This window comes from Pelecanus crispus, chromosome 9, assembly GCF_030463565.1.
Source record: "Pelecanus crispus isolate bPelCri1 chromosome 9, bPelCri1.pri, whole genome shotgun sequence".
Taxonomy (NCBI): Eukaryota; Metazoa; Chordata; class Aves; order Pelecaniformes; family Pelecanidae; genus Pelecanus; species Pelecanus crispus.
Window position 1 is genome coordinate 37,577,952 of NC_134651.1, and position 25,046 is coordinate 37,602,997.

At 44.9% G+C, this 25,046-nt stretch overlaps 2 protein-coding genes across 11 annotated transcripts in view; one reads left to right on the top strand and one right to left on the bottom strand.

The window, feature by feature from the left end:
- Window positions 1–14,791, top strand: part of SPTAN1 (spectrin alpha, non-erythrocytic 1) — a 50,853-nt gene extending 36,062 nt beyond the window's left edge. For 4 of the 10 annotated variants that reach the window (XM_075716806.1, XM_075716805.1, XM_075716802.1 and 1 more), the window contains 20 exons: window positions 1,029–1,160; window positions 1,578–1,715; window positions 2,081–2,185; window positions 2,402–2,610; window positions 3,468–3,588; window positions 3,746–3,867; window positions 4,399–4,531; window positions 4,993–5,091; window positions 5,369–5,528; window positions 5,760–5,836; window positions 6,004–6,213; window positions 6,497–6,793; window positions 7,272–7,384; window positions 8,242–8,259; window positions 11,451–11,505; window positions 11,995–12,191; window positions 12,576–12,629; window positions 13,120–13,266; window positions 13,593–13,740; window positions 14,466–14,791. In XM_075716806.1, the coding sequence (XP_075572921.1) occupies window positions 1,029–1,160; window positions 1,578–1,715; window positions 2,081–2,185; window positions 2,402–2,610; window positions 3,468–3,588; window positions 3,746–3,867; window positions 4,399–4,531; window positions 4,993–5,091; window positions 5,369–5,528; window positions 5,760–5,836; window positions 6,004–6,213; window positions 6,497–6,793; window positions 7,272–7,384; window positions 8,242–8,259; window positions 11,451–11,505; window positions 11,995–12,191; window positions 12,576–12,629; window positions 13,120–13,266; window positions 13,593–13,740; window positions 14,466–14,591 (2,661 nt within the window). In that variant the 3' untranslated portion in view covers window positions 14,592–14,791. Of the gene's footprint in view, window positions 1–1,028; window positions 1,161–1,577; window positions 1,716–2,080; window positions 2,186–2,401; window positions 2,611–3,467; window positions 3,589–3,745; window positions 3,868–4,398; window positions 4,532–4,992; window positions 5,092–5,368; window positions 5,529–5,759; window positions 5,837–6,003; window positions 6,214–6,496; window positions 6,794–7,271; window positions 7,385–8,241; window positions 8,260–10,078; window positions 10,142–11,450; window positions 11,506–11,994; window positions 12,192–12,575; window positions 12,630–13,119; window positions 13,267–13,592; window positions 13,741–14,465 lie in introns of all 10 variants that reach the window. The other 6 variants (XM_075716799.1, XM_075716798.1, XM_075716803.1 and 3 more) reach the window with 2 other exon arrangements.
- A 35-nt stretch (window positions 14,792–14,826) lies between these two features.
- DYNC2I2 (dynein 2 intermediate chain 2) lies at window positions 14,827–22,845 on the bottom strand. The gene is made up of 9 exons (XM_075716808.1): window positions 22,768–22,845; window positions 21,767–22,021; window positions 20,936–21,045; window positions 19,019–19,176; window positions 18,338–18,447; window positions 17,445–17,612; window positions 16,776–17,008; window positions 15,781–15,938; window positions 14,827–15,203 (listed from the first exon to the last, which is right to left on the bottom strand). Exons 1-9 carry the CDS (start codon window positions 22,843–22,845, stop codon window positions 14,965–14,967), a joined length of 1,509 nt encoding a protein of 502 aa, XP_075572923.1. The 3' UTR covers window positions 14,827–14,964.
- Between the last annotated feature and the right edge of the window lie 2,201 nt (window positions 22,846–25,046).

Here is a 25,046-nt window from a genome sequence, read left to right on the forward strand (position 1 = left end):
TATTAAACCAAAAAGGCTTGTCTGGGATTTGTTATATGGAGATATGCAATTGGCAGCTTTTAAATTGAATTTTACATGTTGGTAAATCTAGCTTTGAAGGATATATTTTTATAATATCAGCATTCAGGATTAACAGTTCCAAAAATAAAGCAGTTCATGCAGAATTTCTCATGCCAGTGCTACGGTATTTTCCATCTTTTATTTTTAATCTAACACTTCCTTTCATTCCATTCTCTCAGGGTGTTGTATACCCATGTCCAATGTTACTAGCATTTCCAGTTAATACTTGTAAATTGTCTTGTCATTTTTGTGCTATTGTTATCTTCCTGGTGGGTGGATGGATCATGTATATATGAGAGAGAACTGCATAATTCCTCCCACACCAACGCTCCTATTGTTCTCATGGTGCTTTCAAGTCAGCAGAGAAAAATTTTTAACAAATAGTTCAGTTATTTTTATAGAGGTTTTTGGTTGTTAGTTCATGATTTTAATATATAATGTGGCCCTGTGTGACTAATATCAAAACTGTGCAGAAAGCAGATAGGCTGCAGCAGCGATTTCTCTTAATTACCTGTAGATTAGGAAGAGAACAGAAATTTGTGAAATTACTATAGGAGTAGAAGGGATGATCTACTGTGCTTCTGCTTAGGGTACATGTAACTGCTGCTTTTCAAAAGTGATGGCATTGAAAATGAGAAAGCTTCACTTGAGTAACAGCTAAGCTTAATGTAGGGAATGTTGCATTGGCATCTGTAAAATGTAGATGATGTTGCCTGAGTTGTATGTATCAGCTCACAGACAGTCTTGCTAGGTCAAAGCTTAATGGTTACTCAGATTAATGAGAGTTACTATTTGAGTGAGCAATAAGTATTCTTAGAGAGCGAGCGAGCTCCTTTAGATCAGGCTATACAGAAACCTCTTTATGTATGTAGGTAACTCTTGTGTTCTCCTCTCGGCCCATGAGAACAATTTAGGAGCCCTTTGTCCAGTCTCTAACAGTTTTGCTTTTTCGCTTTTGTCATATTCAGAGCAAACACCAGAAACACCAAGCCTTTGAAGCTGAGCTCCATGCCAATGCAGATCGGATCCGTGGAGTCATTGATATGGGGAACTCTCTGATTGAAAGAGGAGCATGTGCTGGCAGCGAGGATGCTGTGAAGGTAGATACAACAAGTCTTAGAAGATTTGCTTAGTTTTTGCTTTGAGAAGTGTTTGGATAAGTGGGGGAGGAGAGTGTCCCTCAAAAACAAACCTGGTTTTATAGAAGCTTTTCTATTTCAACTATGCAGTAGAGATCAGGGTAATCATTCTGCTTCGTTCTCAAGGGTGAGAAGTTTTCTGATCCTATGATTGGGATATAAAAGTTGAACTGAATTATAGCTGTCGTGGTTTAGCTACTAGGAAGAAAATTAACTCTATCCCAGCCGAAACCAGGACATAGCTAAGCAGCATGAAATAGTGGCTGTGTAATTTGCATATCTGGAATCAGCAGCCAAACTTGTACCTTATTCTGGTTTTGCATTTATCAGAACTTAGGTTTTCAGTTCGTAGCGTTTATCTTTTCCATTTTATAACAGGCACGCCTAGCTGCCCTGGCTGACCAATGGCAATTCCTGGTACAGAAATCAGCAGAGAAGAGTCAGAAACTGAAAGAAGCTAATAAGCAACAGAATTTCAATACTGGAATCAAGGACTTTGATTTCTGGCTTTCAGAGGTAACTGAGACTGGGATTACTTACTTGTAAGACTTGTTTTTCTAATCTTTTATTCCCTTTGCTGATGCTAGATTTTGTAGAGCACAGTCCACCTTTGGCAAGTATACGTTTATTTTGAAAAAAATCTATTACGACTAAAAATCTTGTGGATGTTTTTATGTTATTATTTATAAACAGTAAGGTGAGAAGAAGCATATTTGCATGGAATCTGTTAGGAATTAAACAGGTGATGAGGCAAAGGTTTGTCCACACTGTAGAAAACTGAGAAGAGAATTAATTTGCACAGTTTTAAAGACATTATAATTTCAAGGGTTTTGTGAAAACACAACTTATTCTCTATCCTGTTTTTCCTTCCCCACCCCCAGGTGGAGGCTTTGTTGGCTTCTGAGGACTATGGGAAGGACTTGGCATCAGTTAACAACCTTCTGAAGAAGCACCAGTTACTGGAAGCTGATATATCTGCTCATGAGGTATTGCTTTCTCTTTTAGTTTTGGAAGATAAATCATAGTAATCAGCAAATTCTACAGATACCACTTCAATACACGCTGCAGTCATATACGTGTTGAAACATGTTTTCTTAATAAAGTGACTCTGCACAGCAGTCAGATTATGACTTTTATACTGACATAACAAACACAGAAATGAGGTCCAAGCAGTTCATGTACTTTTTCACCCACGTTTCCAGGATCGTCTGAAGGACCTGAACAGTCAGGCTGACAGTTTGATGACCAGCAGTGCTTTCGATACATCCCAAGTAAAGGATAAACGTGAGACCATTAATGGGCGATTTCAGAGGATTAAGAGTATGGCAGCTGCCCGCCGTGCAAAGTTGAACGAGTCCCACCGTTTGCATCAGTTTTTCCGTGATATGGATGATGAGGAGTCCTGGATCAAGTATGTATTTTGGAAGTTCTAGGCTCTGGCATGGGGGCATGTGCTTACTGCCAGCTTGCTAACAGCCTTCATAGTCTGTAGTATGGTTTTATAACTTGCCTTTTCCACAAGTATGTGTCTCTACAAGAAACCACCTTTGCCCCCTACTCAAGGAAAACTATATTCAAAATGGCTTCAGCACTAGCTTGGGTGTGGCTTCTTATCTACAGTTGTCTTTGCTCAAACCCCAAGAAGGAAAGCTCTGTGCTGGGAAAAAAAAAAAAAGGAATGCTGTTTAGCCCTGGATCAGATAACTAAAATTTGACTCTACTATTTTTGGGAAAGTTCCTAGCAAAAGTTCAAACCTTACTTTTTCAGTCTGAAGCACTTTGTTGTTGTTGTTGTTGTTGTTCTAGCCAGTTGTAGTAATTCATCAAATGCTCTTTCCATATTGGTGTTGGTATCTTGGGAGGAGGAAAAGAACAGAGCCTGACTGAAATAATGCACATTAAAGCACTTTTTTTTGTTATGTTTGTAAAACAAAAAAAAAAACGCATTGGACAACAGCAGGTAAACTTTACAAAAGGTATCTATCTTCTTAGAAAGAAAAACTACAGAAAAACTACCCTTCAGAGAGAACAATAGGCCCTCTGTCGCCTTCTTTCTTTCCCCCACACATTACTCCTGAATGTGCTGCCAGGACCTAGCTGCGGTTTGCTGAGAACTCATACAGACAACTTTTTACATCCAAGATTTTTGTGCTATGAGGAGCATTTCTTTATTTGCTGTGGTTTTGGTTTGTTTTTTTCTTTTTGTCAGGTTTGACCTATAGAAGTAATTTTCAAATTTTATCTTTCTCTCTTCTCTCTTGAATTTAGAGAGAAGAAACTGTTGGTTAGCTCAGAGGACTATGGCAGAGACCTAACTGGTGTGCAGAACCTTAGGAAAAAACACAAGCGCTTAGAAGCAGAATTAGCTGCCCATGAACCTGCTATCCAGGTAAATCCCACTCTCCTTGACAGATTTCTCTATAAGCAGCTTTGTTCCTGTTTGTGGCAAATACGAAAGCCAGGAATAGGTTTGCTGGAATCCAAATAGAATGCATAAGAAGAGAGCAGGTGATGTTCCATTAACTGTGTGTTTCTCTGTTTTGCAGGGTGTTCTAGACACTGGTAAGAAGCTTTCAGATGATAACACAATTGGAAAGGAGGAGATACAGCAGAGACTGTCTCAGTTTGTGGATCACTGGAAAGAGTTAAAACAGTTGGCAGCTGCTAGGTGTGTGAGACATGTTTTTGTAAAATCTGGTATTAATTAAAACAGTTACATGGACTCGTAATGACCAGATTTACTGAATTTCAGGGGTTTAGGGTATGGGGATCAGTAGCCAGTAATATGATGGAATAGCATAGAGACTGTTGAAAAGAATTTTAGTGATTATGTTCCTCAGTAGAAACATGAGTCTTTTTTTGAGGTATGTTGTGTTTAGCCTTTTCTTGCGCCAGTTGGAAACCATAGACTTGAAATTCACTGGCTTTAATCCACTACCAGGATGTTTTTATGAATAGAAGCTGTTGGGAGAAAATGATTCATTTTAGTCCTTCAATAGCTGCAGGCTTCGTGGCCTAGTCTAGAGCTGTAGATGTTGCAAGTCTGCTGCTGGAGAAGTGAAGTGTGAATAGTTGTGCATTTAGGGCTCAGTCTCTGTACATTCTTAGGTTTTCTGCTGCTGTAATTTGGTTTTATGTCTTATATCTAAAAGCCATAAAGCAACACTGTGACTAATTTTATCTTTCTTTTCCTATACAGGGGTCAGCGTCTAGAGGAGTCTCTGGAGTACCAGCAGTTTGTAGCAAATGTTGAGGAAGAAGAAGCCTGGATAAATGAGAAAATGACACTGGTAGCCAGTGAGGATTATGGGGACACCCTTGCTGCTATCCAGGTATGGAGAAAGTTGTCAGCTCTTTGCTGTTCTTGTTGCATTATTGTTGGTTAGAGCTTAATAAACCTTTTCTTAACTGTCTTTAGAGGTTATTTAGAGGTTATTGTTTGTTCCTTTTGAGGGCCTACACTGTAAAAAAAAAATAAAAATCATTTTATAAAAGCACCCCAAGTATGTTGTTTCCTGTAGAAATTACTTGCAGTTTGGTGTAGCTTTGCATCTCTTGACGTCTGATGGGCAGTCCTGGTTAACTCAAATGGCTGAAGTTATATTGGAAGTCAGTATCAGTCTCTTCTTGTCCACAGAAAAAGAGCAAGTTGTGCTAACCAGCTAAAATAAGTAGTTTTTGTCAGAAAAAGTTTATGCTAGCTGATTTATAACAATAAATTCTTTTAGTCTTCTTTATTTTTAATAAGTGGTGAGAAATTATTTTAAAAAGTGACTGTGTCTTGCATTTGCAGGGCTTGCTGAAAAAGCATGAAGCATTTGAGACTGATTTTACTGTCCACAAAGACAGAGTGAATGATATTTGTGCTAACGGAGAGGATCTCATTAAAAAGGTGAGCGTAAACTGGTGAAGAAAAACCTTCAAAGGCTACCCAGGACATTTTCGTGTCAAAGTAGACTTACTCTTCTCTGAGGACTGATTTGTCATCCCTTTGAAAAGAGCTCTTACTCATTTTTTGCAGCTGCATAAGCTGTTGGTGTTAACTGCTTTCAAAGCTGTTTCTTGGACAAAATCTTTCAGTTGAAGTCCTTGCTCTGTCACTAACTTACTGGATGCCTTGGAAGACCTTAAGATCATATGGTGTGCATTTTTTTTCTCCTGTCACGTAGAACAATCACCACGAGGAGAACATTACTGCCAAGATGAAGGGCCTCAGAGGCAAGGTGTCAGATCTGGAGAAAGCAGCAGCTCAGAGGAAGGCTAAATTGGATGAGAACTCTGCCTTCCTCCAGTTCAACTGGAAAGCAGATGTGGTGGAGTCATGGATAGGTATGTTCAGTATTGGGGCACGGTACCCTGTCATAAAGAAACTGAAATGCTCCTTCATTTCAAAAGATCTCAGATAGACTCTGACTTGCTGTTGTAACAGGCAGACCTAAACACAAAGTAATCAGCGGTGCTATACCTGATTTATGCTTTTGAGGTAACCTGGTTTGGTATAGAGGGAATGTTTGAGATAGACACATTGACATTTTTACTAAAATTTGTTTCATTTTCCAGGTGAGAAGGAAAACAGTCTGAAGACAGATGATTATGGACGCGACCTCTCCTCTGTGCAAACACTACTCACCAAACAGGTTAGTGCTAATGCTGCTTTCACCCCGTAAGTGATGGAGAGAACAAGCAAAACTCTTCTGCAATACACAAGGATCTGGTATTTATGTTTGAAATATATGCAGGATATTGGAATGGTTAAATAAAAATACAGTCTAAAATATTTTGTTCTTTGTTTTTAATGCTTCAGGAAACTTTTGATGCTGGACTTCAGGCTTTCCAGCAGGAGGGAATTGCAAACATCACTGCTCTGAAAGACCAGCTGCTAGCAGCCAAACACATCCAATCAAAGGCCATTGAGGCTCGGCACGCTTCCTTGATGAAACGCTGGAATCAGCTACTTGCTAATTCTGCTGCCAGGAAAAAGAAACTCTTGGAGGCTCAGGAGCATTTCAGAAAGGTAAGTGGCCAAACCATGGGGCTACAAAAATGTAATCATTCTCTTTGAGAAGAAAAAAAAAAAAAAAAAAAAACATTCAACGCTTGCAACTTCTGCAGCTTTTTCATTTGTGGCTAATGATTATGGAGATCCCGGAGACTTGTCATAAGAATTTTTTAGATGTTTTTCAAGAAATAAGTAATAAAGGCAAACTGTCATTGATGCATGTTAATTCCAGGTCAGCTCATGTAGAATATTTGTGTTACTGCATAACTGAACAAATGGATTGTTTCCTCTTTTCAAGGTTGAGGATCTGTTCCTGACTTTTGCAAAGAAGGCGTCTGCCTTCAACAGTTGGTTTGAGAATGCTGAAGAGGACCTGACAGATCCTGTGCGCTGTAACTCGCTGGAAGAAATCAAAGCACTGCGAGAAGCTCATGATGCTTTCCGCTCTTCACTTAGTTCTGCCCAAGCTGACTTCAACCAGCTGGCAGAGCTTGATCGCCAGATCAAGAGCTTCCGTGTAGCCTCCAACCCATATACTTGGTTTACTATGGAGGCTCTGGAAGAAACCTGGAGGAATCTGCAGAAAATTATCAAGGCAAGTCAGAGAGAGAGGGAGACTCTTTTCATAGTTTATGACCTTGGGTCTTCCCTGGAAGTTGTCCTCCAAAATAATCAGTACAAGAGTTTGTCACTATACTACAGATGGAAATATCTCAAAATTTGGGAGCAGAGAAAAAATTCCGTTAGCTATAAACTTGTTTTCATGGTCTTTCATTTGCAGTCTTTCAAAGGACAAAGCTCACGTCCCTCGCTTCCTAACTGTAAAATGTTTAATGTCCATGCTATACAGTAAAGTAACTGCTGGTTCAATTCCAGTTCTCAAGACTTCAGTACGAATGTTCTGTGTTGTCATCTTAGATGATTTTGTCTAGATATCCAGGACACTCTTTGAGCCCTCAGTCTTGTTTTGAGCTTCAGGACTGTGCTGGTATGCAGCTCTTAGTTTTTGCTTTTTATTACAGAATGAGGACAATCACATTATTTCTCTGAAATTATTTTTGTACATTTCTCAGGAACGTGAATTGGAGCTGCAGAAGGAACAGCGAAGGCAGGAAGAAAATGACAAATTGCGCCAGGAATTTGCTCAGCATGCTAATGCTTTCCATCAGTGGATTCAGGAGACCAGGTATAGTTTGTCTTCCCAGGAGCTGCCCTTAGAGAATTCCTCAGCTAATATTTGTATCCATCCTACATCTCTTTGGTCTGTCTAAGTTGTAAATGTCTCCTGCTGAAAAACAGCTATTCAGGACTTGTTCATTTCCTGCAGTTGGGATTCGAGGGAGGCCCTGTTAGCCACAGCAAAGAGAAACACCTGAAACACCAGATTTTAAAAATGTTTCTGCTTCTGAATTCATTTTCCTGTAATAATTCCAGTTATCCAGGACTTCACTCTTCTCCAGTTATTCCTGAACTGGTCTTCAGTACAGCTTGGGGGGATGGGGAACAAATAGCTAGAAGCAGATTGTGTGAAGTGCCCGTGGCATTTCTGTTAATGCTCCTTTTGTATTGAAAAGTATATTAGAAATCTCACTAGATTTCAATAGAGAAAGAAGCTGTGAAAAAAGCTTAAGACTACTTTGTAATCACTTACCCTGAGGTGCTGTCTAATAATATCCTTGCCTAGGGAGAGGGAGTAAAGATTTAGCAACTGCGTTAAAAATAAAAAATCTCCAGGTTGAGAATTGCAGTGAACCGAAGAGCATGTTTCTAGCAAACAGAGGTAACTGTGCTCAGACAGTGCTGTTGGCCAACTCTGATGCACTCAGGTTGTGGTTCAGAGGAGGTGAGTTCTGTTTTCATGTAATCCTGTGATTCCCTGTCTCTGTGTGTTTACAAATAGTTCTGTATGTGTCTTCATGAAATAATGAAATATAAATACGATTTTTAACTTTTTGATGTTTGCTTCCCACCCAAACCTCTGTCCCTCTCTCACTGTCTTGTCTCTGTCCTGCTGCCTGATGTTTGGATCTTCACATTCTACAGGACTTACCTGCTAGATGGGTTAGTATTGAATTTTATATCTTTAAAAATTTGGTGATGTGTTCTGCTCTGTCTGTGTGTTTTCTTCTGTTATTACATAGCTTGTGAAAGCTGCGCTGAAACCCCTTTTATTTGAAAAGAGCAATCTGTGGCTGAGGTGCCACGGACACAGGAAACAAGATTTTGGGAGTAGATTAAGTATAAACCAGTAGAAACATAACAATTTCTTAGTCAAAAGCAGAAGAAATTATTAACAGGTAGCCACTGGCATACCATGGAAGTCCTAACTTTTGTTCTTGCTTTCTCTGAGGGCTTGCACAAGAAAAGGCTCTTAATCTGATGAGATATGTGAGAACATAGAATAGTCTGCCTTTGGAAAACAGCTGATATTCCTAGTTTTCTAGCATTCAGAGTCTTGCTTAGTGAAATAAACTTTGCCATTATAACTGTTCTCAAAGCTCCAAAGTATTGACTGTTTCTGGTAAGGAGGAGGGAAGATTCCTGTGAAGAGGCTTTACTGAGATTATTTATCTTAAAACTCTGTAGTATGCAAATATGAAGTACCCATTTTTTAATCTGCTACAGAACCGTGCCCCACAAAGATTGTATATTCTTCATAGGAGAAAACAAAACCTTCCAACATGAAGCCATGAACTTGTGTGGGTTTGCAGGCAGTTTGATGCCTGCAGTTTTAAGTTCTCTTTGTGTCCATGGGAATAGTTCCTGATGAGGATGCATGCCGGTCATTTGTCAAGAAGTGGAAAGGAAATAATAAAATCTTTTAAATGTCTTCAGACTGCCAAACCCTCTGAGAGTGTGTCTGTCTATTTAAATTTCTTCAGTATTAAAAGTCTGCAGCACAATGGAAGCTTTGTAGTAAGACATAATGTAAAATGCTAACAAACAGTGTATGGGCCTGGTGCAGAGGCCTGTGTGTCAGCCCTGTGTAAAGTGCCAGAGAGGAGGCAGGGGCCTTTCTCATAAAGAGAGAAGGCTTTTCATAATAAAAGGGTAGAATCTTTGCAGATAACTGTGCTTCTTATTTGCTCTGTAATGATCACAGTGTCTTGTGTTCTGCTGTTTCTGCCAGATAAAAATAATTTGCCCCATTTTTGTTGTACAGTTTAATGGAACCGAGCAGATTTTCCTGGAACGGATGCTGAATTCTCTGCTCCTTTGTAAAGTAGTGTTGTCGATTAGTTCTGGTATCCAAGAACGAGCGAACAGAAAGGAGGCATTTACTAAAAGATGTAGGGTCAGAGTTTGAGATCACCATGCCAGGCTCTTTTGTTGAACAAATTACCAGAAGGCTGCTGACAGGGCAGGCAGAGTTTGTCCTTAATTCTGCGTGAATAGATTAAAAACACAGATTTAGCTCAAAGAGGCATTGGCTGTGCATAGTCTTCCTTGGCAAGAGGGCAGGCAGAGCTTCAGAGAAGTTTTCAGATAAGAGTTGCCATGTGTACACCTTGCTTTTCAGTGTGCTGTAGCCGCTTGTGTGCACCCGGTGCTGCCTGGAGGAGGTTTTCTTTGGGGAGGGAAGGAAGAGAATTTGGAGTTTAGGAAGAAGAATACCTTTAAAGAATCTGTAGATGAGCTAACGGCAAGACTTCAATTTGTCTCTTAGTGAGACTCACTTTTTTGTGACTTACACAAAAATAATCTGATATGTGCAACCAGCATTTGAATAATTTTCCTTCAAGTACTTGCTTGTGTTTGCTGCAGGGTGGTGCTGGCTTGGAGTGTGGCTCCACTGCAGTGGCTATGTTTGGGTGTGTTCTTTCCTCTGTTCACTATTTCTTCCTTTTTGGAATTTACTTGGTTTCTTTTCTTTGACTAGCATAGCGTATCGTCGTGTCATTCGTGTCTATCAGTATGAAGTTGGGGATGATCTATCTGGAAGGTTTTTTCCTCTTATTTTCTTACCTCACTTTGGTTTTCAAATGCACTCTTTAATTCCAAGGCTCGCTTTCCTTCCAACTAACTTTCACGGCTTAGAGGTGCTTGGAGGTTTGTTTCCCTGTTGACTCTTTCCTTTCCACGGTTGGTTCCCAGCTTCCTGCTCAGGGTCCTGGGTGTGCGCTTCATCTCTTTAGATGTGCGTTGAATCTGAGCCTTAACCCTGTGGTGAGAAACACCCAGATGTTTGGTGTGTTTTCATTGCTACAGAGTGATTCAGCACTTGAAATCCCCTTCTCAAGAAGCTCGAAAGTATGTAGGAGGATAGACTTCAGCAGGGATGAAAACCTGGTTTTAGTGACTTAAAATACCAGTGACTTAAGTTTTAGGAACTTAGATACCACAGAGTCAAAGGAGAGGACAGCCCACCTGCTCAGCGCCCAGACTTGCTGTCCATGCACAGGTTGTTCGTTATGAACTCCCACCGTACATGTTGGAAGGACAGAGATTCTTAAACACTGCTGCTTAAGGGTTGCTTAGGATCTTTGGGAGAAAAGCAGCATCCAGAGGCTTTCCGTATCTAGTCCATACGAAGTAGATCTCGGAGACCATCACCACAGTGGTGATCTTTATATGCTGGTGTGGGGGCTGCAGTGTGCCAGCAAGCTCAGTGTGGAAATCGGACTGAGAGGAGCAGCCGTGCCTCAGCTTCTCCGGGCGCAGGATGGGAGAGGTGGGGCAGGAAAGGCAACTCTCCCACCAACCACTGCTGTGGTCACAGTCTGTAGTTTTCTGCAGTGATTGTGCCATATTAAGATTACTTTTAAACCAAACCAGTAGTTTTCAAGGTCTTCCCCCCCCCCCACTTTTATCCCCATGTAGCACACCTCTGTAGAGCTCCTGTACCTTAGTGGCAAACACACCCATCTCCAGTGAATCACCTGTAGTTGCGTGTGTGTGTGTGTGCTGGGCACAGTGGAGTGGGGTGGGACTGCACTAAGTTTCTAATTTCATTAGGTCCAGTAAAGCGGGCGCTTTGGATCTGGCATGAAGTGTGGCTGCTGACAATGTTGGCTTTCAAATGGGGCTAGAAATTAACTATATAAAGAACTAAGAATCAAACAAGATGCATACTTGTCAGTCTGTATAGGATGAGTCAGAACAAACAAAACACGTAAGCAGTGTTTAAATATCTACAGGAGAATAATACTGCTGTAAGGATTTCTAATTTCAAGGAAGGACTGTTAATTTCAAGCCCCACCTGCCATTTTTTATGGGATAAGTGCTCTTTCTCACTGTGATTCTGTGTTTAGGTCTTGTATGGTGGAGGAATCGGGAACACTGGAATCGCAGTTGGAAGCTACTAAAGTAAGCAATGCTCACCTATTGCTAAACCATCTTTCCCAACTGATGACTTGGGAACTCAGGGTGGGAATGGAAATGCATGCAATTATATGGTAAAATCTTAATTGAATTTCTGCATTTTGAGTACCAAAGAGACCTTTGGGATTATCTATTTACGTGTCTGATGTCTACTTATATCACAAGCCATTAAACAACACTCTGATATAGTTTTCCTTTTTGTTCTTTTTTTCTAAATGAACGGGGTAGGGCAGAGAGTATACAGTATTTTCAGCACATTTCCTAATAAGAGGGGTTTTTTTGTCTCAAGAACTGGTTTGCAAGCCCTGTTGGTTTCCAGTAGTGTGCATGAAGAGGAATGTTGTGTTGAATACTATTTTACAAATCCCAGCAGAAAAAGAAGAGTACAACCCTTCCTCCCCTGCCAGCCTGTGTTCTTTTTAATGGATTTTTTGTGTGCTCCTTGATTTTCTCCTCTTTGCTCCCTTCTAACAGCGCAAGCACCAGGAGATCCGAGCTATGAGGAGCCAGCTGAAGAAGATTGAGGACCTTGGAGCAGCCATGGAAGAGGCACTTATCTTGGACAACAAATACACAGAACACAGCACCGTGGGGCTGGCACAGCAGTGGGACCAGCTTGACCAGCTGGGGATGAGAATGCAGCACAATCTGGAACAGCAGATCCAAGCTCGGTATTGCCTACCCCATGCGCAGTGTAACACGAGTCTAACTTGCGGGGGATAAAAGGCAGGAGACCCATCTGCCTGTGTCTAAAAACAAACCTTGCATGATCTGTGCTAACGAGTCTCTCAAGTGGTTTGACTAATGGGTGTAGTGAGCTTGTAAATCCCACCACCTCCTGGCTCTTCAGAGGGATGAAGTTAGCAGTTTTGGAAACAGTTCCTGTTGGCCATTAGCATTGACAAGATCTTAGAGGAACTGATTTATTCTGTTGAGCTGTGGTGATGTAATGTACGGTTTGCTCATTTGTCCTCACCTGATGTAGTCGCTGGCTTGGGGCAGATGGACTCCAGCAGTTTAGGAACTGTTCACGAGCTTTGCTGCTTCTTTTTCAGAAACACGACTGGAGTCACTGAGGAGGCTCTGAAGGAGTTCAGCATGATGTTCAAGTGAGTCACAGGGAAAGCATGCCAGGGGAATGCTTGTGAGATATTTCTGGCACGTGGATGGCTCCTGTTCACAGGATTCCCTGACCGATCTGTTTGTAGCTCCTTTATTTTCTGCCCAATTTTGTGCGGAGCTGCTCTGATCTCTGCCAGATGGCGAGAGCCTCCAGAGACACCTGCTGCTGGCTGGGTGCAGCCACAGCTGCGCGAGAGCCTCTCCTGGGCACGCTCGCTTGTAGGCACAGTGCGGTGGGAACTGGGAGTGCCAATGAATTCCAGCTAGAATATAGCCATTTTTTGGATGCTTTTTAAGCCAAGTAAAGAATTTGTGCTTACTTTTAATGTATGTTAGATAGAACTATTTATTTATTCAAGGTCATTTGTCCAGACTAGTGGGCTAGTTATAATCTGGTTTAGTTTTCAGCCCACTTTATAGCTTTCAGTACTCAACAACTGACACTTAAAAATGTGGGCTTTGTTTTTATGTGTTTAGGCACTTTGACAAGGACAAATCTGGACGACTTAATCACCAGGAGTTCAAGTCTTGCTTGCGCTCTCTCGGCTATGACCTGCCTATGGTTGAGGAAGGAGATCCAGACCCAGAGTTTGAGTCTATTCTTGACACTGTAGATCCCAATAGGTACGGAGGTTGGACCTTTTTATATTGCAAAATATTGTGTGGGTATCCTTTGGGGAGTCAGCTGGAAGGTCTCTCACAGGCTGAGAGCTGTGCTTGCTTCTGTTGTGGCGATGTTATGGTGGTTTTCACAACAATTCATGTAAAAGAGTCTTTATGAAGGTAAGACTGACGTTCGTGAAGAAGAACTTCACTTTAGAAAATGGTCTGGTGTTGACAGCTTCCTGAGTTAAAACTTTCACTCCTCCCAGAAAAATTAAAGGGTATGGAAGCGCTGTGCTCTGGGTATTAATGGACAGCGGTGTTCACACGCTGTGTTTCACCGGCAGGGATGGACACGTCTCGCTGCAGGAGTATATGGCATTTATGATCAGCAGGGAAACGGAGAATGTGAAATCCAGCGAGGAGATCGAGAGTGCTTTCCGCGCCCTCAGCTCAGAGGGGAAGCCCTACGTGACCAAGGAGGAGCTCTACCAGGTGAGTACTGGTTGCGGCCCACCAGGGAGGTGGATGGAGACTTTTTCTTATAGACTGTTACAAAGACCAGCACTGGTTGCTTGGAGGTTCACGTCACTGTAGCTGAGTCAGTTCTGAACCTGCAGAGGTATCCACTGCAGCAAACACAGAAATGATGGTAACAGCCCTTCCCCGTTGCTTTCTTGGCTCTATAGAGGAAGAGGAAAAGCTGTAACTGCCAAAGAACTGCTCAGGTTGAGTAAAACAAGAGCTGCTCAAAGGCCTGGGAAGGGGGTGCATTCACTGTGTCTGTCCTCGGAAACTCACGCTTTCCTTTAATCGGTTGGGAGACTAGAGGGAGATGTTTCTCCAGACAGCGATTCAAAGGAGAAACGTAAGGCTAAGCTTTGGCAGTATGAACGCCTCCTATCTCTCACGGCCCTGCCAAGACAGCAAGTTTTTCCTGTCTGAATCCCACCAGCTGGCAGAGAATTAAAGAGGTTGCACCGCTTCCTCGTATCAGTTACCTGTTCTGTCTTCTCTTTGGTGGGAAGACTCAGGTCAGACCTTCCAAGCCTTAACCAAATAGTGCGAACAGCCAGAGCATTTCCATGCCAGGCGTAGTTCTGCTGCTCTGGCTTCTGCTCCGAGCTGTGTGCCCCTGGGAATGGGAGGGCTGCTTGTAAATGCCCCATCCGCAGCCTCAAAGTGCCCGCCTCCACCTCCGTGCTGTCTTTGTCTTTCAGAACCTGACCCGGGAACAAGCCGATTACTGCATTTCTCACATGAAGCCCTACATGGACGGCAAGGGCAGAGAACTTCCTTCTGCCTACGACTACATAGAATTTACACGTTCACTCTTTGTGAATTGATCTAAAACACTAGTACCAAAAGATGCAAAGAACATGCTCACGTTTGCTGACTATAGCTCTGCATGTGTCTCTCTCTCTCTCTTTGTGCTCTACAATAATCAGTGTTACTTCATGATGTAACCTTAAACTGCTTAGCTTAAAACTCTTAGGGAAAACAAACATTGCAGTGTGCTTCAATAAAAGTTACTGGTCGAACCACATCATCTTATGTTTAATGGCTAAATGCAAATTTAATTGTCACGTGGATGGGATGAAACGCCAGCTGTCATGGTTATGGGTGTTTTACGGGCCAGCACTGTGGAAGAGGTGAGCGGGCAACTTTTCCTGGAGTCAGAGCAGTAGCAAGCTTCACACAGCTGGTTGTGTTGCTGCCTTAGTCCGTGATCTCGTTTGCCAGCTGCTCCAGATGATTCATTTCCCTGGGTCCCTGCTCAGTGAAGTCAGAACTCAGCTGCCAGACTTTGACTGTACCGGTAGCATCCCCTGCTGCCAATAGCCGAGTTTGCTTGATGTTAAATTCTAAACAGTACACAGGGCATTCGCCCACGGCCTGCTTCATGGAAATGGCAGGCTTCTGCGAGCTCTTCTCAAAGTCAAACAGGTGCACATCCCCTATAAAGCAGAAACATTTGTTGCAGCTTTATGGTGACGGACTTCGTATTTAACAGCAGAGGAGTATCTGTAAAGAGTTTTTAACCTGTTTCCCCTTCCCTCTGATGGTGTCTAGGCTGTGACAGATAGCTGACATCGCTGCAAGACAGTGCAGATTTATTCTGCTGTCAGAGACCTGAAACCAGCTTGCCAAATTCTGTGAAGTCTCCAATCCTTAACTCAAAAATGTATGGGTAGTTTTTTAATGAAAAAGTTCTTGTTTTAAACCACTAGCTCTAAGAAATAAATGGCGGCAACAAGGAAGCTGGAAATATATTTTAGCCACAGTAATCTTGCCATGCTATAGCCCTGTGACTGGCTATGGCAACAGAAGGTACAATCAAAAGTGGAAAATAACTGTGACTGAAGCCGTCTTGCTAGAGTTAGAAATGACTCCGTTATACTAATTGCACAGTACAAACAATGGTCATTGCTCTCTGCTTGTGGGAAATGCTAATCGGTACAACTGACTTGTTCTAATTAATACCCAGCACAATCTTAATTTTATGTCTGTGCATAGGCACCTGCAGTTACTTGCCTTCCCCAGACACAGCTGCAAAGACCAGTGGTCGAACTGGAGACCAGCGTACACAGAAGAGGTATTTCTTTGATAATTGAAGAGAAATGAGGGGTTGTGTCTGCAACATGGAGTGCAAGTGAACTTGTCCATCAGTCCCACAGCTCAGAAAGAGGTTCCTGCGGGAAGGAGGAAGCAAGAAACACTTTTTTGACTTTATTGCTAAAGATACAGAACAAAAATCATTCAAGGGGCACAATCTTGGCCAATATTACCGCTTTGCAAGGGTCTGACTGTGTTTCCTAAAGCAGCAATTGCCAAGCTGCACCCTGGGCTGTGGTCTGTAGAGACAGGGCTTTGTTACTGCCCTCAATTAAACTTCATGAGGGCTCGTGCTGCCCACTGAGTATTGACGGTGGGTTGTGGGCCAGAGATGCCTGAGAACTGCTGACCTAGAGCCGGGCATTGTTAGGGTTGTGTTTGTCTCATGCAAATTAAATGCAAACCTGGGCTGTCAGCACGTTTCATAGAAACACGGCTTGGGGCCTCTTCCATGGGTGGTGGGTAAATGCAGGCAGAGATGTGAGCTTCTAATTTACAGTCAGTAAGATTTCTGATGGGCAGATCACTTAAACACTGATAAATAAATTACTTTTACAGCTCCTCCCCTTGTCTGTAAATTGCTCTTTAATATTAATGTCTAGGATGATCTAAAGAAGGTGCTAATGTTCTATGCTGGCCTGAGTGTACAAATGCTATTTTGTGTCGCTCATGTTGCGCCCACACGCAGCATATTTGAGTGGGCAGCTTCACCAGCGCCAGTGGACATTGTTTCTCCTACGACAGGAAGTTACTTGATCAAGTTCCCAATGCCAGGTGACCCTTTTTTTGGAACTTGTACATCCCCACACCGCCCCCCCCCCCACGCCCGGGGGGCTACTTGAAAAATGCATGTGTAGAGCCAGGCAGTAGTTTGTGTCCAACACGCAGCAGGGGTATTAATTCACGGCACTTGCCTGTGGAAGGGCGAGCAGCTCACGGAGTACACCGGCCCACCGTGCGGGGAGAAGGCAAGCTCCGCTGGTGCCCTGAGGGGAACCGAACTGCCTGGCTGATGGAGCGCCAGCTTCTCTGCTGCAGTGGAGCACTTCACGGAATAGCCACCTTCCACGCCGACAACAAACACGCGGGGATCGAAGTGTGAAAAGGAGAGTGAGGTCACACCCACAGCTGCCTCTCCCCAGGCGAACTGGGAGAAAAAGACAAAAGCTGGGGGCTCTGGTGAAACGCACGTGCAGTTAGAGCAGCGTGAGCAGCCTGCCAGGGACCCAGCGACCTGCTCACTGCACAACTTGCACCAGCTACAATGTTTGTAGCACTGTTTAGTCTTTAACCTCTGCAGCACCCTCCTACAAGGAGATTCATGTGAATTCATATTATTAAAAGCAAGGTCTCTTCACCATCCCAGCAGCTTCTCTTTAGAGCTATGGCAAAACCTCGGCTGTTGCCAGTCTTCAAGGAGTGAGTTCAGTATGGGAAAGGAGATGGGGATCAAGGCTTAGTACGTGTGTTCAAAACAGGCGTTTTCCTGGCCCTTCTCATGTGGAAGGCGAGCTCTGCCACATGGGCTCCAGAGTTAAGAGTGGTTTTTGTCAGATCAGCCCTCTTTGTACTGCTGAACTCACCTTCTTCAGCTGAGCGCTGCGAGGGATCTGCTGAGCCACCAAGGCGAATCCTTCGGCCAAGGCCAGCCGCCCATCTTGCTCCTCCTTCCACACCAGGATCTTTCCATCCGTTGACACGCTCAACAGCCGGGCGTGGTTTCTGCGCTTGGCGTCGGGTAACCAGTTAACCTGTTCCAAGTGCCGTGAGCTCATGAGGAGGGTGACTGCCACGACTGCCAAGCCCATGCTCAGCAGCCAGCGGTCCCCTGACCCGCCAAGACAACGCGGGAGCAGAGCCAGGCAGCAGCCAGTGATCTTGGTATGAAACCCGCTCCTGCTGGGAGCTGGCACACAGAAATGCATTCAGGTGGTCAGGGCTGACTTCTGTATTGCAGTTTCTATGGTTTGCCTGCCATTGCTTTTGAGACATGGTATTTATAGCTCTTTCACCCAGCTATAAACAGCAGCGGTTTCCTGACTTTCAGATGAGAAAATACACAGTCTGTCCAGAGTACAGTACCCCAGAAGGACAAAAACCACTAGGAAGCCAGACTGCATGACAAGTTGTGACCCTTCATGTAGCTTTAACCTTCCAACTAAGGATCTTGCTTTCGTTTTCAAACCACTATAAGTATTGTTGGCTGCATCAATAAACAGTTACAGCATGGGAACAGGCCTACTCTTCATTTATCCTGAGCAGAGAGAAGTTATTTTTACTTGCAAGTGTCCAGCTCAGCAGCTAGATTTGGGGAAAAATAGCCAACCAAAAGAGAACATAACCACTGAAACATAGCAGCCTGTCTGAGAGCTTCAGGGAAAGCACCAGTAAGGTGAATACGAGCTGAAAGTATGAAATAGAACAATGGCAACTCTTGCCTCCCCGGGCTGCATGTACCGTAGATGTTCTCTGTTACCTGATAGACTGGATCAGTGTGAGTGTCATCTGTCATCCCCGTCCTCCAGATCACGGGGTCTTCTGTTCTGCTGGTATCCCACACCACCAGCTCCCCACTGAACAGGCCACCTGAAAGGACAAAGATACCAATAAGAACGTTTAAGGGCTAACAGCGCACAAACACGAGTAATGCAGGAGGCAGTTTGCGCTGTTACTGCGACAGAACAGGGGGGAACTGTTCTTATTGCCAATGAGTATGACCAGAGCTCTGGGAAGGGCAGTCCTCAGCAGGAAGAGTGACAAATGCACAAATGAAGCTCTGGTGGGAACAGGCCCACCGGCTTCAGAGGACTGGCAGCTATGTACAAGGCTCAGTCAGCTCTGGTGTAAGAGAACATGGCTCTACCAAAATAAGTACACTCTTCCCACTTACACCCAGGGCTGAATTTCCTTCTATCATCTCTCTCTGAGGAGATGACATAAAGGCAGATGTCACTGAAAGAGCAAGTCCCAGTTCCCAGTCTAGAAGCAACAGTGCACTTAATGGTGTACGTGAGCATTAATTCCTCAGTTTGAGGAGCTGCAATGCCATTACTTCCACAAGAAATCTTAGGCTGAGCTGAAAGAGAGGGGGGAAAAAAATGATCCCAGCTGAGGGAAGGGTACATTTCAGCCAGGATCTGAGGCAAGAGCAACCTACCAGCTATCAGTGAAGGCTGGGAGGGGTGGAAAGCCAGGCACATGACAGAACTGGGAACATCCACCAGTAGGTCCGGGCGCTGTGGATTCAACCCTCTTCTGTCCAGGTTCCAGGTACAGACATAGGATTTTTCTGTGCTCCAGTCCCCACCATCCAACCTGAAGAAGAGAAAGCTACATCTTGCCTTGTCTGTTCCTCAGAGAATCCCAGTCTAGCAGAGCTGTGGTATGCCCAAAGCGTCATTTAAACGTGCTGCTTTGTGGCTTGAAGGAAAACTGAGGTGAAAGGATCATGAGGTGATGAAAAAGTCTCTGCAGGCCAGTATATATACAGTATGCGTCTGTACCTACAGAACAAAGTGCCTGCAAGTAAATCTCAGATACGATTCACTATTCCAAGATCTACTAACCATTCGAATAATGGGAACAATCTAAAGGGCGCATACAGAAAGTTGCTGTGAGTATTTGGGAATGAAAATCCAAGGAGACCGAATTGCTGCTGATTTGCAAGCTGGCTGAGTTGCAAGCCACATTTCTGCTAAACAAGCACTCCAAGATCCAGGGTCTGAGAATACACAGTAAGGAAATATCTTACCTGGAGGACTGATAGGGGCTGAAAAGACTTACTGAGTCGTGCTTGGCCTGAGAGAAGCAGCATGATTTGAAGTCCAGGTGCCTCCACAGGAACCGAGAACATTCTTCACAACCACCAAATGGTGTCAATGACCCTACCCAAATCATGCTACGCACCCCAGCTCTAGAGATTTCAATCCAGTCCTATGCCCACCATACTTGTTTGCCACAAGTGGCTCATGAATTATTACTCTGGGATGCTAAAACACACCTGGCACTCTACTTTCTTTGTTATTTCTATCTGTTTCATTCATCACGTGCTTACCAAACTGTTGCGTGTATTCTGTCACTAGCACCACGCTGACCAATGTGATGTCCTGTCTTGCTACAAGAAGGTGATATGGAGGACAGAGATCTGCAGAACAGTGAGTGGCCAGGACAGGAAGCAATTATTTTGAGCCTGATTTCTACTGTCTCTATTTGATGCTCTTAATTCTTTTATTGGAAGAGATATGATCAAATAAAAGGAGCAATTTTTCATCCAATGGGTAGTTGATCTGTGAAACTCCTTATTAAAGGATGTTGTAGATGCTAAGAGTTTACACAGATTCACAGAGACCATGTAAGTGCATGGAAGGGAATTCTACCGAGGGTAACCACAGACATAGAAACCACATTCTCATCTGAAAATAGCTGTAGACTGGGAGAGCAGAAGGGGCAAGTAACTCACAGGTTTGCCCTGTTTTACTCTTCCCTATGCGTTCACTCATAGATCCCCTTTTTGCTGGGGCTTTTAATCTAAGAAAACAGGAATAAAGGCAGCAGTAGGGCACAGAAAGGAGAGGCTGCTATAGACATTCACTGGATTAGATGAAAGTTTTGTCCAACCCTCAATTCAGAAATTCTTAAATGTTTGTTAGCACACGTCCATGGCATCAGGCGCACGCGTGAATGGGCGCCAGGTTCATCTAGGGTGCTGAGAGACCACATTAAAACAACACGATCTTCAATGAAGATAAGCACGTACTTCCAAACCTCACCCACATATATTTGCAAGTGCATCTGCTCTTTAGATTCTGTTTGGAAAGAAAATGTATCTAGAAACAAATCAGTAAGAGTACATGTATCCATTTTTGGGGCAGGAGGAAGGTAGAAGAAATAAAAGCCATCATTTAAGACTGCCCTCAGATTTTGTTTCTTTGAATATTAATTATTTAACTTGCATAAGGCATGTATATATATGTCTAGTTTACTATAGCAGAGGAAGCAAAAGTATCCAAAACTCCGGTCAGCCTGAGACATCACATCAACCTCAGCTGCGCTCTTAATCCATTCAGATACTCACCGACCATACGAACATGCAACAACGGATCCGGTTGCATTCCATGAGACGCTGGTAACCTGTAGGTTTTGATCCTGAGCCTCTGGGTATGACAATGTATGCAAACACAACACCTGGAAGAGATCAAATTCAAGCACTGAAACAATAATCAACGAACACAGAGAAATGAGATCTGTGCATGCCCCTGCATATGATCGTATGTCTGAGTAGCACATAGATACACGTGAAAAAGTTGTTGAATTCCTATAGGGGAAAAAAGCACATGACCCTACCAAACCAGCTGTTGCTTCATCATTACCTCTCGCAGACGGCACACTTCAGAGGCTGCACAACAACTCTGGAAGGCTGTGCCGTAAGGATTTATGACAGCTTCCCAGGTATGAGTCTAGCACTCACTAAGCTTCACAAGCAATGGTCCGAAAACAACAGTACCAGCAGGTACTGACCAATACAAGTTGCTTCCACTCTTGAACACTGTACAATAAGCAAATACAATCCAAATAGGAAAAGCTGCCGAATCACTGATTGCAACTGTTCCTAGATAACTGCTAGTCTGGCGTGCTCTAAAGGGGCTGCTGGAAGCTGAAGATAAGCCTACGCCAGCTGCAGGCTTCCTTCTCACAAAGCTGCTGCAACACAGTCACTAGCAGAAGTTTTACCAAGAAAGGCAGACACAAACAAGGGAGGAAGCTGGAGAAAGCAACAACTAGTAATTTCTAATTATTAGAATCTGGAAAGGACAATCACAGCAGTGAGAAATATAACTAACGAGTCAGAGCCACTGCAACCAGCTCTGCTTGGGTAATGACAAGGATCTGAATTCTGTCAACTTACTGTTTCATTCTGATCTGTCCAGTTCACTTCAAAGCCATCAAAGGCACGGCTTCGCCAGTTTTTGTTTAGCTCTTTGATAACAGCATCCTCCACTCTCTGAAGGAATGATAGAAGGCTAGCGTAATCTGCTTGGACTTCTTGCTGGAAGTCTTGGACAGCATCTTCACTTTGATCTGTCTGCACGCCGGCATCTCGGCTAGTATGAGATTGTACTGCAGTTTCTGCTGTTGAAATTTTCCCAGTCTGGCAGCTTTTCTAGTAAAAGAAGACAGACACTCTATAATCCAAACGGGGGGGGGGGGGGGGGTTGGAAAAAGAAAAAAAAAGAAGAGTGCTGCACAAAACATTCAAAGCATCTCCCCCTTTTTGGCATTTCACAGAGACAGTCAAGCACATTTGCACACCTCTGGTTCATGGTTAAAAGCAGGGTGCCTCTGTAATTGTCTGGGCATCGGTGATGTATTTGTGACCTTCACATGATCTGAGATGAGGCAGAGATGCTAAATGCCAGTCCAATTCAGGCCACGTGCTCTACAGCATGGAATGCAGAGGATGAGAGAACGCAAGAAGGCAGTGAGCCTCCAAAGGAAACAGCAAACACTGAACACGATGACGAGCGCAGCGTTCCCAGCTCTCAACCTACTAGCTTTGTGGCAGCTGCGTTTCTTTGCCAGTTCGTATAAAGCGCCTAAATTAGTAAAATGCTGCAAAGGGGCAGAGCCAGCCGGCAGACAGCAGCCCCTCGGGCCCACCTGCCGCCGGCCCTGCCCCGGGGACGGGGCACCGGCAGGGATGCAAACTCCCTGCAGGGAAGGCCTCTGTCCCGGGCCGAGCTGGAGCAGCGGGGCCTGCGGGGGGTTCACCGACGGGCACGGAGGGGACGAGTCGGGACCCGACCGCCCCTTCAGCAGGACCGGGGGGAGGGAAGGAGCAGGCCGCCGCGGCCCCTCCCGGCGGTACAAGAGCGCGGAGCGAGGCCGAGGCCGCCCGGGGTCTCTCACCGCCTCGCAGCGCGCACTCCGGGCGCTCCTCCACAGCGACTCCACGTCGGCGCCGGGCGCCGTCCCGTCCGCGAACATGGCGGCGAGAGGGGGTCGCGGCCCGGCGAGCTCCCACCGCCCGCTCCGCGGGTTCCCATGGAAACGGGCGAGGCGCTACGGGATGACGTCACCCCGAGCGACGGGGCCGCCGGCCGGCAGGCGGTAAACTGACCCGGGCGGGCGCCATGTTAGGGAAGGGCACGGAGGGTCCGTACTGGGCGGGCGGTAGTTCTATGTGGGAGAGGGGCGTGGGCTGGCCCCCGCCCCGGCGGGTGCCTCGGCCGCCACCTTTGTTAAATGCCGTAGCTCCGGCGGGGGCTGCTTCTTCCCCTTCGGCCGCCCCAGCCGTACCGGCGCTGGGGCCCGGCTGGTCCCACCGCGCCCCAGGGGGCACAGGCGGGAGGGCGCAGGGGCTGCCAGGAGTTAAGATGGCGCCGGGGGGGGGGGGGGCGACAAAGCCGATCGTGAGGGGAAGCTGCGGCGGGAACCGCAGAGGGGAGGGGAGGGCCGGGCCGCGCCGCATTGCGAGGGAAACGGCGTTTGAGGAGAAACCCGATATTCGGTGACTGGTGGCGCAAAAATGCCGCCGCGCTCAGCGGTACAAATTGCGTCCCCTGTGGGCGCTCCGGAGCCGCGGGCGCCCGCGGCAGAGTGCCGCTGACAGATGCCTCGGTGCGGCTCGGGAGCAGGCCCGGGGCTGCGCTGCGGAGGAGGGGTTGCAGCAATGCTGGAAACACGGGTTTAAGAACGCCGCTTTGGTTGGTGTGTGCGGCGTGTGCTTGCCGAGGAAATGGAGGAGGGGAGTCGGCCTCAAGCGCGCGTGTAAGGCCTGGTGTGCATTTTGACTCCCTTGCTTTTTACATTCGTTGGTTTTGATGAGGGAATGATGGTAATTTGTACTGTGGGTGGATTATTATTTAACCTGGGAGCCATGAGCACCGGAGAGCTGTAGTTAATATCTGCCCGTCAGTGCGGGAACAACTGGGTAACAGTTGTGCTGCTTGCGTCCGCAGAAACGTTTACTGGTGGCGCAGCTTCCTGAAGTAATTGTTCCTAACAGGTATAACTGTGCTTACAGGTTTTTTCCTAATTGTAACTCCATCGGAACAACTTGATGATGAACGCAGAGGCTAAATTTAGCCCTGGCATAAGCGGGCACAGAGGCGCTAACTTCAGCGGAGTGACTGCTGCTGTTGCTGGGAAGGAGCCTGGCCTGTATGTAAAAATCAAGATTACAGGATACAGAGCAGGCGCTCGTCAGAACAGACGTAGCACATGTGAATCCCTTTATGTCACAGCTGAGTGCAGTGGTTCTTCTGAGGAATTTAAAGTACTTTACAAATAATAGTGAAATAAGAGTCCCTAAAAGAACTGTTACAGCCATTTTACAGATAGTGAAACTGAAGCAGATGGACGTGAAGTGGCATTTCCTTCAAAAGTAAGGGGAAAAAAAAAAGTCCCGAAGGAACTGAAGCCTCCAGATTTCAAATCCTGTACTGTTTATCTGCTGTGATTCCTCCCCTGGTTTGTGTGGACCTTCACAATACTCCATAGTACAGCTAAGAACATAAATGCATTCTTGGGCTGGACTGATGCTGCGTTTAGCCCCGTAGTCTCTCTGATGAGCATAGGAGTTAATCTGAATTTCCAGAGTTCAAGTTTGGCATCTCCTGCAGTGGGAGGTAGCTGGCACCTGTGGAAGCTCTAACAGTGGCAGTAGGAGTCAGCTTTTTAGTGACAGTGTGGGAGTCTGACCACTTTGTGCAGTCCACTTCTCTTGTAGGCAGGCTCCTGGCACCACTCTGTCGGTCACTGTCATACAGCAGTGAATCATGGACTAGATGGACCACTGGCTTGACCAAGAAGGGTATTTTTTAATGTCTTTTTTTGTGGTATGGCTTATTTTTTTTATCAGGTCAAATGTCAGGACATGAATTACAATACTCAATGACAAAGCATACTCTGCTATCCTTTTCTACCAATTTTAATACAAGTGAAACACCTCAAAAGCCACAAGTCTAAAACTCTTCTTTAAAAGATTTTCAGCCAGGCATCTGTAGCTGTGGGTTTGAGACTACTTTACCATCTTTAGCTCTCATCCAGCTTTCTGTTTCCACCTTGTTTTAAACATCCATTTACAAAGCAGCTTTAAAAGACATACGAGTATTGGAAACAATGTACTGGGTTTGTCACAGCAGGATTCCAGTCCCTTCTCTGGAGAAATACTTGGTGTTCTGCCT

What these genes read in the sequence shown, in the direction of transcription:
- DYNC2I2 (XM_075716808.1), bottom strand. Translation starts at nt 22,845, where the DNA reads ATGTTCGCGGACGGGACGGCGCCCGGCGCCGACGTGGAGTCGCTGTGG. An exon ending in CCAGCCTTCACTGATAGCTG is followed by an intron (nt 18,448 to 19,018) that starts GTAGGTTGCTCT and finishes TTGTCCTTTCAG; the next exon opens with GTGGCCTGTTCAGTGGGGAG. An exon ending in GCAGCGCTCAGCTGAAGAAG is followed by an intron (nt 17,009 to 17,444) that starts GTGAGTTCAGCA and finishes TTTTTCTCCCAG; the next exon opens with TTCGCCTGGGGAGAGGCAGC.